Source organism: Limulus polyphemus, unplaced genomic scaffold, assembly GCF_000517525.1.
Source record: "Limulus polyphemus unplaced genomic scaffold, Limulus_polyphemus-2.1.2 Scaffold439, whole genome shotgun sequence".
Classification (NCBI taxonomy): Eukaryota; Metazoa; Arthropoda; class Merostomata; order Xiphosura; family Limulidae; genus Limulus; species Limulus polyphemus.
This window is the reverse complement of record NW_013666049.1, coordinates 300,344-310,970: the sequence shown is the minus strand read 5'-3', so window position 1 is coordinate 310,970 and position 10,627 is coordinate 300,344. Positions and strand designations below refer to the sequence as shown.

Genomic DNA, 10,627 nt, shown 5'->3' with positions numbered 1-10,627 from the left:
ATAAATATTATTTTCTTTGAATCAACTTAACTATCGTACAGAAGAACTGGCAAACCAGAAAGCAAGTTTTCTTGTTCCTGGAGTGGGTCATGCAACCAAGGTATCCATGGGAAAAAACTAGTACTTCTAAGAACTTATGAGTAAAAGCAAAGAATAATATGTTATATCAACCACATTACACTTGTCATATCCAGTTATAACTGGGCCAGCTAGGATACAACAAACATAAGTGGTCTGGACTGCAGTTATATCATTAATTTTCATGAACGACTGTTATGATATGAACCAGATTAAGTAAGTGGATTGTAATTATTATCAATGTTATTTAAGTTATTTACAAATGAGATTTTTTAATCATAATGATCAATTAGAATTATGTATTATATTTCTAACACCAATTATTTATGTGAATTAACTTTACTATGATTCAGAAGAACTGGAAATTCAGCAAGTTACGACTTCTTGATCCCATAGGAGGTCAGGCAACCACAATATAATGAGAGAAACCTACATTTACACACACTTAAATATAAATAGGTTTGCTGCTCTAAATAGTCAACTTTTTTTATTTTAGTCAATGATATGTTAAATAAACAAACAATTTTTTTGGATATATTTTATGAATATTAATATACCTCAAAATGTTAAAATTTCCCTTTAGAACTATAGTTTAGGTCAAAGCAATTTTTGATCAAATATGACAACATTATTCTATAAGACCACAACATGACCAATGACTTCTATAGGCTGCTAATATACATATTCACAAAATAAACCCAAGAAAATATATAAAGCTTTTCATTTTGAACAACCGAAAATCTGTTTAAAGACAATGGATTAAAAACTTTAGAGCTTTACTATTGTTTTTTTAACCGATGAATACACAAAAGAATTTTCACTGAAGCAAACACATAACATTAAGATACTAACACTGGCACTTATGCTAGTTTTGTCTTTTACACTTCTTTCATTACATAGTTCCCACACTTCTGTTACAAACTTATTTAAGTAGGAGAAAAAATACCTGAATCATCACTTGATGAAATTTCCTTAGATGCCAGAGTATCAACAGCTTCTCTGATTTCCCTTTTGGAAGGATTCTGTCCTGCCACATTGTCCACACCAGAAGGTTTATTATTTTTACTTTTTGCTTCTTCACTAGAAAGTTTGTTGTTTATATTATCTTGTTCTTCACTATTACTTTTATCAATTGTAAAATCCTTTTCTTTACCACAGTCTTTATCTATGCACTGTTTATCCTCTCCACAACTTTTTCCATCTGTACATTCCTTATCCTCCCCACAATGTTTCCCATCTGTACATTTTTTATCCTCCCCACAATGTTTTCCATCTGTACATTCTTTATCACCATCAAAACTTTTCCTATCTGTACATTCTTTATCCCCGCCACAATGTTTCCTATTTGTACATTCTTTATCTTCACCACAGTGTTTACTATCTATGCAGGTACACTGTGGTGAGGATAAAGAATGTTCTGATGGTAAACACTGTGGTGAGGATAAAGAATGTTCTGATGGTAAACACTGTGGTGAAGAAAAAGATTGTACAGATAGAAAACATTGTGGTGAGAATAAAGAATGTTCTGATGGATTACACTGTGGTGAGGAAAAGGAATGTACAGATGGTAAACATTGTGGTGAAGAAAGGGAGTATCAGAACATTCTTTATCCTCACCACAATGTTTACCATCTGTGCATTCCTTTTCTTCACCACAATGTATTCCATCTGTACATTCCTTTTCTTCACCACAGTGTATCCCATCAGAACATTCTTTATCCTCACCACAATGTTTACCATCTGTGCATTCTTTTTCTTCGTCACAATGTATCCCATCAGAACATTCTTGTTTTTGGCTATAATGTGTACCATTTGTGTATTCTTTTTCCTCACCACAATGCTTACCATCCACACATTCCTTCTCTTCACCACAATGTATTCCATCTGTGCACTTGTTTCCTTCATCGCAGTGCTTATCTATACAAGGTTGCTGATCCTCACCACAATGTTGATCATCTGTACAAGACAATTGTTCATATCCTTCCCCATTGATAATGTTTATACCATCACCATGTACTTTTTCTCTGTACTCAAGGGAACTCATCAGCCCATCATCACTTTGCGTGTAGTGTATGTCCATAGGTTCAAGTGTGTCCACTTCCTAAAAACATGAACAACCAAGATATTTATAAAAATACAACCTTTATTAAATTTTTATATTGACAGCATTGAAATATACAAGCTTATATTTATCACAGCTAACATTTACTATCTTATAGCTTTGTCATGCAATATAGCTTATTACATTTGTTAAAACACTCAATGGCCATTGACTGTTAATTTTAAGCCATTTTCATTGATATTCCTTCTTATATGGCATTTCATTCTAAATAATTTTCAGATATCTACAGGTGTACATTGAATTGCTGCAAGGCAAGTTTGAGAATTAATAAATTATAATATGCTTTTATTAAATTCTGGAATTATTATAAATCACTGGAAATAAACATGCCATGATTTTTTAAATCTTCTTGTTTAACTAAGACTGCATCTCACACCATATAAGCCTTACAGAAAGTTACAGTAATCTAAAACTGAATTGTAAAAGTCTTTTAACAAGATATATAGAAAACTTATAAAGCACTTTGAAAAACAGCTAATACTTAAAGCTTAGTCAATATGGCTATGATGAAACAGTGATCATAACATTACTCCAGTTTCATGTAAGCATTAAATTGATCTCAATCGGCTGTCAGTTATGCATTTATTTCCAAATCACACATTGAAAATCTAGCATTCAGTAGACTAGGGGCTAGAATTGTGTCACCAATGGTAACACAGCAAGTAAGCCCATAAATTCCAACATGATATTTTGTCTCCTTTCCATGCCAGTACGTTAACTGTTCTGCTTTAGATCAAAGATACTTCAAAAAAGCATTAAATGTAGCAACATTTGGGTGTCCAGCATAAAAATGGGTATTGTTATCACTATTCATATTCTCCACACAAAAAGTTGACTGTTACAGTTTACCCTTTTCTTCTGTAAGGGTCTTAACTTTGCATAAAAGTTTCTGTACTAGTTTCTTTTGCTGTTTCTACCTAATTTCAGTAAGGTTTGCAAAGTACATTGTAAATATATCAGCTTTTCTGTCTGTACTAACAGTTAGATCTGTTACTGAATTTATTGTTTTAGGCAATAATGCATGAAGTCTCTGATCAACTGAGCTGTTTACATTCTGTGTTTCATAACTTTAATATATTAGAAAAAGGTTGCAAATGTTTATGATGGTCATGATCAGCTACATGCATCAGTGTTGAAGAAGTGTTACATGCCAAATCTACAATAATCTGATCTGACTGGAAGTCTATACTGCTTATCTCAATCTCATTTTGCACATCATTAATATCTATGGGATTAATAAGTTTATCTAGTCATTTTTTGTATTTATCTATTTATTTTGGGTATCAGATTTGACAACTTGTAAAAAGTCTATATACAGCCCACTTACTAGCTACAGTTGTTCTCTTTAGTGTCTGGAACTGAGATGGGACAAAAAAATAGGTTCACTTATGGTGTCTAATTAACATGAGTAGGATCTTCACATTTACACTCCATCACACTTCAGTATTTTCAGTCACAACAAACATATTTTTAATGGCAAGTGAACAACCTGTAGCATGAATTCAAGTATTTCTTCTACAACTAACCACAGAACAATAATCACGCCCTTCCATTATTCACTCATAACAATCACATCAATTTTTATTGGATTATCTTTTGACAATTATTATTGTTGTGCATAAATATATTAATCAATTAAAATGGTGCCTCAGGTAAACAATATGAACATATGATTATTACAGTTCAACGACAGCTCCCAGCTGATAAACTAGTAAGTTTCATGTGATTTTGTTTTGCAAAAGTAGAGTACTAGCAATCACAGCATTCACCAACAGATTTACCTTGTTTTTAACAGGACCTATTTGCCATACAGTGTGCCCAATTTATGCATTATTTTTCCTCTCTTAAATGTTTTCCACCTGTACATTCTTTATTCTCACCACAATGTTTACTGCCTGTACATTCATTTTCTTCATTATAATGTATCTCATTAGAACATATTATATATCTTGAAAAATATTTTTCAGAATGATTAAATTTGTGTTCCATTTCTCTCTATTAAACCCTGATTGACATGAAAGTGACCTCGAACTTGTACATATAATAAAACACTATTTAAATATAACATATTCAATACTGAGTAAAGCAAGCCAACTTGAATTGCACTATTTGCAGGGTTGAATAAATTTTTGATATTAGTTAATCAGGAAATATGCTAAAGATAATTTGTACCACAAAAATAACTTTTATTTTTATATTGAAAGAATAAAGTTTACGTACCTAAAATGTCAATATTAAAGAGAGAAAGAGAAACAATTTGCAACATTAATTTTTAAAGTCTATTTGTTTAGAATATATGCTCAAAGCTAAAAATTGCTGTCTGCCCATAGCCATCACATAACTTTGAGTTCATACAACAGAAGGAAGACAGCTAGTCCACAGCACCCACGGCTAACTCTAGGGTAGATTATCACTTGTATAGCATACAACACATGGCCCTAAAGTATGGAAAGCATTTGTGTGACAACAAGACACAAAACATAAATGTTTGGATTCACTATTAGACGACACACACACATCCAATATTTTATTTGCCTCTTTAATGAAGACTGAAAGAAACTTATTCATACTTTGACCATTAGAAGAAGCATGCTCATTCAAAACAACATTTATTTTGATATTGCATTAAATCTTGCTGTGTAATTTCAGAAGTCAATTCTTTTGTTTTGAAGATTGTTTGATACTTGAAGAATAATTTATCTAAATATTCTACCCAGTATTGTGGAAAATGATGTATAAGCAGGAGAAATTGACAATATAATTAATTGTATTTGACACTCACAACCCGATTAACCCTCTTGCCACAGGCATCAATTTTCTGTGCATGTAACGAGGTTTTAGTGAATTACATTAAAAATTTAATTAAAGTACTTTATTTTCATGGTATACCAATAAATATAGGATAAAAACATAGCTACTAATCCATATTTTAATAGTAAATAAATTTTAAGTTCTTACTTTTATAAGACAATATTTTAAAAATCTCGAATTTCACCTAGTGTGAAAATTGTGATATTAGCTCTCTACCCATCCCCTCTTTTCTAATTTATTTAACACATCTCCAAAAAAGAATGAAATTTTTCCTAAATTACTTATTACAACATCATCATTTCTCAGGCAAAGCATAATTGTCATAGTCTTCAATCTTATTTGGTTACAGAGCTATCAAAGATATAATTAGACCACTCTTGCCACTCCCACCTATCACATTTTTTTCAGAAATTACCAATAGTTCTCTCTGACATTCAATACTATATCATTTATAACAAATAGAAAGCCAAAGTTTTCATTCATCAAATGACGTATTATATTGTGTTGTTTTCTGTAAAGATAACTGCCAATTTCACTTTCAGTTCAAGCTTGATTCCCACAGGAAACCCATAGACGAGTTTAGATGAATATAATTATTATATAATTATTTAGTGCAGTACTACCATTAGTATAAAAAAGTAGGATTAAGTGTCATCAACAATCGACAGCAAAAAGAAAAAGAGGAGGACCCAGGTAAGTACTTTTTTTGCTTTTAATGTGTATTCTATATTTATTATTATAAAGGTAACTAACATATAAAAAAAAGGAATTTTTTTGTGTTAGTTAAGATTATATTAGGTGAAATAAATAACAATACAAAAATTGTTTCACAAGATACACTCATGAGCAGCTTGTGTGTAATGTAATTTTATAGAGTAACATGAGCTGCACATTTGCCAAGTGATTTACAACTTATAATGGCATGACTAGTAGTTAGACAGGGTTCAAAGAGCAATAAAACAATAACATTTAAGTATAGATAGATGTATATGTTATGAGTGTAAAGCTATTTAGGATAAATAAATTTAGTTTCATATTACAATTTGAAGTCATTCTAGAAAGAAAAAAAAAGGTTATACAGATTTATTTCTATTTTTCTTTTGATGGTTACAAGGTCAGTCAAATTGAACAACCTTGTATAAAGTTAGGGTAGAGAAAATAACGGATAAAAACAAAGATTACACAAATAAAAACCGAGATTTTTGAGATGAAGAGAGTATTTTTAATATTAAAGTGTAAATCACTTATTACTAGGCCTAGTATATGGAAGTACTATATATATTCATGGACAGATCTTTAGTGAAAATACTCCATTAAAAAATCCGATTTTTTATGTACAAAAGACTTGTAATGTTTACTAAAAGTCTGCCAAATTTTGTGAAGATACACAATGTGTATTATAAGTTATAGATGGAGACTGTAACAAGAACAAAATGGTTAGAGGTCAGTCGATTCGACCAATTTTGTAGTGAGAGAATTAAATTATAGTGGTTCATTCTCCAACAAATATTTACATTTTCTTAATAGATACTTAATTAGTTAAGGGCATGAATTGTTTGTTAAGAATTTTAATGCAAAGCTACACCTGCTATATGTACATAGCCATCCTTATATTTGAACTGACAGAAGAGGGAAGGAAGCTAGTCAACAGTACCCAAATACAACCCCTGTGCTACAACTTCTCTGATTGGATTTTTTAACTGTCATTTTTATAATGCATCCTCAGCCTCATAGCTCAAGGTGCATTTTTGTGTGGATTAAGTAAGGGAATGTGAAATACTAAGCCATATACATAGCCCATTATATGTATGAAGAACAAAACACACTGATAAACATTTAATAGAAATAGCTAAACTTCCGATTTTTTTAATGTTCCCATATATAATGAAATGCTCTTACAATTTCTACTTGTGAGAGAGTAGAAATATTTCAGATTTTTCTTTTTCGAAATTACGGATCAAATTGATCATAATTATGAATTTTTTTTTTAAATATTGAATTAATGTTGCTTAGTTATTAATTTAAATTTTGAAAAGTACACTACTGTAAAATCTTGTATCTTATAGTATGTTCTTCTTTGTTTAATATGTGATTTTTTTTTCCACTTATTTCTATTGTTAAACATGACTGTGGGAAACCCATATACATTTGTTTTTACTCAAAAACAGTTGGGAGAAAACCATATACAAACATCATGATTTACCTACAAAATGCTAATTAAAGTTACCTCCTGTTCTGTCATATGAGACACAGTAGACTGATCCAGAGCACTCTCTGAATCGTCAGTTTCCATGGCTACAGAAGAAAGTTGTGAAGGCATTTCCACTGCTGATGCTTCTTTGCTAGATACAAGATTTGCTATAAGCTGTGCTGCCTGAGTGAGATCAAGGTCTACAACATGGAAGAAAAATATCAACATACACAATATATATATAATTATTAAATACTTTGATACGTCATAAAATTCTGCTTCATGTGTATCATTATCTAACCTGATAATAGTTTCTACTGCTATGACTGCTCTACACAGTTCGGGTTAAATTTGAAATATATTACCGTGTTTTCTCTTGCCATTCACCACTGACAAATAATGCTTCTGAATGAGAATGTAAAGTTCAGGTTAACCACTACAATGGCAAAAACATTTCCCAGTGCAAAAATCTATGAAAATTAGGCCTAGATTGTAATAAAAAGCAACAAAAGTTTCACTAACAGAAACTGTAAATTAACTGTCATTTTATTATATGGATAATCAATATAAAATGATGTTAAATATTTGAATTTTCTTCCTTTCCATGAAAAATTCATATACAGGTAAAATGTTCTTTTCCATGAACATCATTACATGAACACGACTGTTCATAATTACAATGTTTTAGAAACTTTTGAAAAAAAAATTCCACCTATGTAGACTGACCAGTGTTCAAGTGTCACCATTCACTGTTCAATTACTATATGATTATAAATGTTACATCTTACAAAACCAATAAAAGTGTACTATGTTTTATTACTTGTATAAAAATAACTTTTGATACAAAGGTGTATATTGTGTAGCTTTTTCAGAACAACAGCTCTATTACAGTGTTGTATAAGCTAGGTTGATAGTGATATAATTTCTATTACTATTATGTTTTTTTTATTTAAATTGAAATAAACTGTAGGATAAATCACAGCTGCCAAAGAATCAATGTCTTACATAACAAACGTATTTGTTTTCATATAAGGTGTCTTTTCTGCATAATAACTATTTTACAAATGTATATGAATATTTTCTAAAATAATTACAAAACGTGACGAGGAAGGAAAGTTTTACGTAAAAAAGTTTAGGATAAATCACAGCTGCCAAAGAATCAATGTCTTTATCACTGAGATTTAAACAGATCTTGAAGGAAAGTTTTACGTAAAAAAGTATCAAGATCTATCTAAATCTCAGTGATAATATAAGAACTATCAGCTATTGATTGTTATGTTCAATCTTACTTCCAATTTATTTTTTGCCTATGGATAATATAACTAATACCTATCAAATTTTCTCAAAATAATTTCATTCAGGAGCTGATAACCACAAACAGGTACTATAAGAACCTCATTCAACAGATGCACTAACATTTGTGAGCTCTATAAATTCTGAAGTGAATTGAAAGCAACTTAAAACTGTTGAATACTGTGTCACTACTTTATCTTCTTTTTATATACATGTAGTTAGCTAGTTATTATTAAATACATGTAACGCAAAATGTATAAACTTTTTTATTACTTAACTACATTTACAAAGCAATTGTGATATTTAGTGGATGCGATTCACTGATTTGTTTTGAGCTAAGTTTCAGAAAAACAATTTTATAGTCTGTTATCATCACTGGTCCTGAACTACTCTCTGAAACAATCTTTCATATTCATGACTTTTCTACATGTTTTGAAAGATCTCACAGAAGTGCATTACTCTTTGGAAAATGTGTGTTTCACACTGTAACTGACTTTTTATTACTATCTGATGGAAATACCAGTATTAATCATATTTTACTTCTAACCTGATGCTCCAAGAATCAGAGCTTTTGCATGATTTATAAATGTTACACAATGTGCCAGGACATCATTTTTAAAGAGCACAATCATGCTCCTTTGTGCTTCTTAACTCTGTCCAAAGGGCATAAATAACAGCACTCCTTAAAATTCTAGGAGCATGCTACTCGTTGATGAGATTTTTCATTCTTTATTTTGATTGCCGAAATCAAGACACAAAAAATACAACTTTCCATCCAGTGCTGTCAAAAGTTATTGCATTGAACAACATCAACTGAACTGGCAAGTTGTGTGTATGTATGTATAATATTGGTTGGCATCGTATAGGGGTTATATTTCACGTTGAAATAAGTTATATGTTACACCTGCTCTTTCGTGGTGAGCATTCATGTTATATTGATGCTGATTGGCTCTGTTCTAGTCGAAGGCATTCTGTTGAACAATTAGAGTCTGTTGATCTCTGATGGAAATTTGTCTTAAAGGACATCAATTTGCACATGCATCATGAAATCATGTTAGCTTGAAAGCAAGTTTGTTACGTTATCAAAGTGAATGAAATCTTCATGTTTGCCATGCTGATTACGGGATTTTTAATTTTTGTTTTTATAAATCCCAAAATAATTTTTGTTCTGAGGAGAACAATTTGCTCTCCTTGTTAATTTAGAGAGAGCAATTTACAGTTCTCCTTTTACTTATTAAAATGAAGGACTGATATGCAAAAACTGATGAATAACTTAATTTTAAGTAGCAGATGCAAACATGGATCACTATTTACACAATTTATCCATACCAGTTGCAGCTAGTGCTTTCTGGTCAACTGAATCTCCAGCTCCTTCAAGAGATTCTGAAAGTTGAACACCTGTTGTTCCAATATTATCAGCTGTCACCAGGGTTTGGCTTGTTGTTGGTGCTGAAACGATCATCACCTTGGCCGAATTCCCAATGGCTGATATAGGAACCCCACTCAGAGCCTATTTGTAAAACATAAAGTTTAGGTTCTTATATTAATCTATCAACTGATTTTAAAAGATGACCAGAAGACAAAGAATAAGAAAAATGTACTATAGATAGTTGTTACAAGACCTCAATACAAAATATCTAATAGAATCATTCATCAACATACAATGCAGCTGAAGTTGAATTTTGCTTAAGATACATCAACAAACAAAAGGTAATTACCCAAGTACATAGCAGCAAAACTAGTATTCAAATATTTATTACAAAGATAGGGGAACTTATTTGTAAATACTATCACATCGTGTTAGGTCATGTAAGGAAATCTATGAACTTAAAAAAAAGAAGAAAAAGACTACAGTTTTAAGACTCTAAGTCTCACATGCAGAAAATATAACTGAATATTAAATTATACAACAGGACCACTGCTGCTCATGAAGGGGAACATTTATGTCATTATTTTACTGAAATAGGTCTTTTAGAACACAAATTAGGTATAATACTTCAGTAACTTTGTTAATTCAAGTCCAGACAAAGTTTAATTGTAGATTAAATTATCATTAAGTTTTATACTCAATAATAAAAAGTATGGTATTTTAAGACATTACATATAACTATATATATATATATATATATATA

At 30.8% G+C, this 10,627-nt stretch overlaps 1 protein-coding gene across 5 annotated transcripts in view; it reads right to left on the bottom strand.

Moving 5' to 3' along the window:
* Positions 1 to 10,627, bottom strand: part of LOC106458284 (host cell factor 1-like) — a 100,412-nt gene that overhangs the window by 28,394 nt on the left and 61,391 nt on the right. For 3 of the 5 annotated variants that reach the window (XM_022384452.1, XM_022384454.1, XM_022384455.1), the window contains exons 18-21: positions 9,825 to 10,005; positions 7,239 to 7,402; positions 1,675 to 2,179; positions 1,025 to 1,459 (exon numbers count right to left, since the gene is read on the bottom strand). In XM_022384452.1, the coding sequence (XP_022240160.1) occupies positions 1,025 to 1,459; positions 1,675 to 2,179; positions 7,239 to 7,402; positions 9,825 to 10,005 (1,285 nt within the window). Of the gene's footprint in view, positions 1 to 1,024; positions 1,468 to 1,674; positions 2,180 to 7,238; positions 7,403 to 9,824; positions 10,006 to 10,627 lie in introns of all 5 variants that reach the window. The other 2 variants (XM_022384456.1, XM_013917776.2) reach the window with 2 other exon arrangements.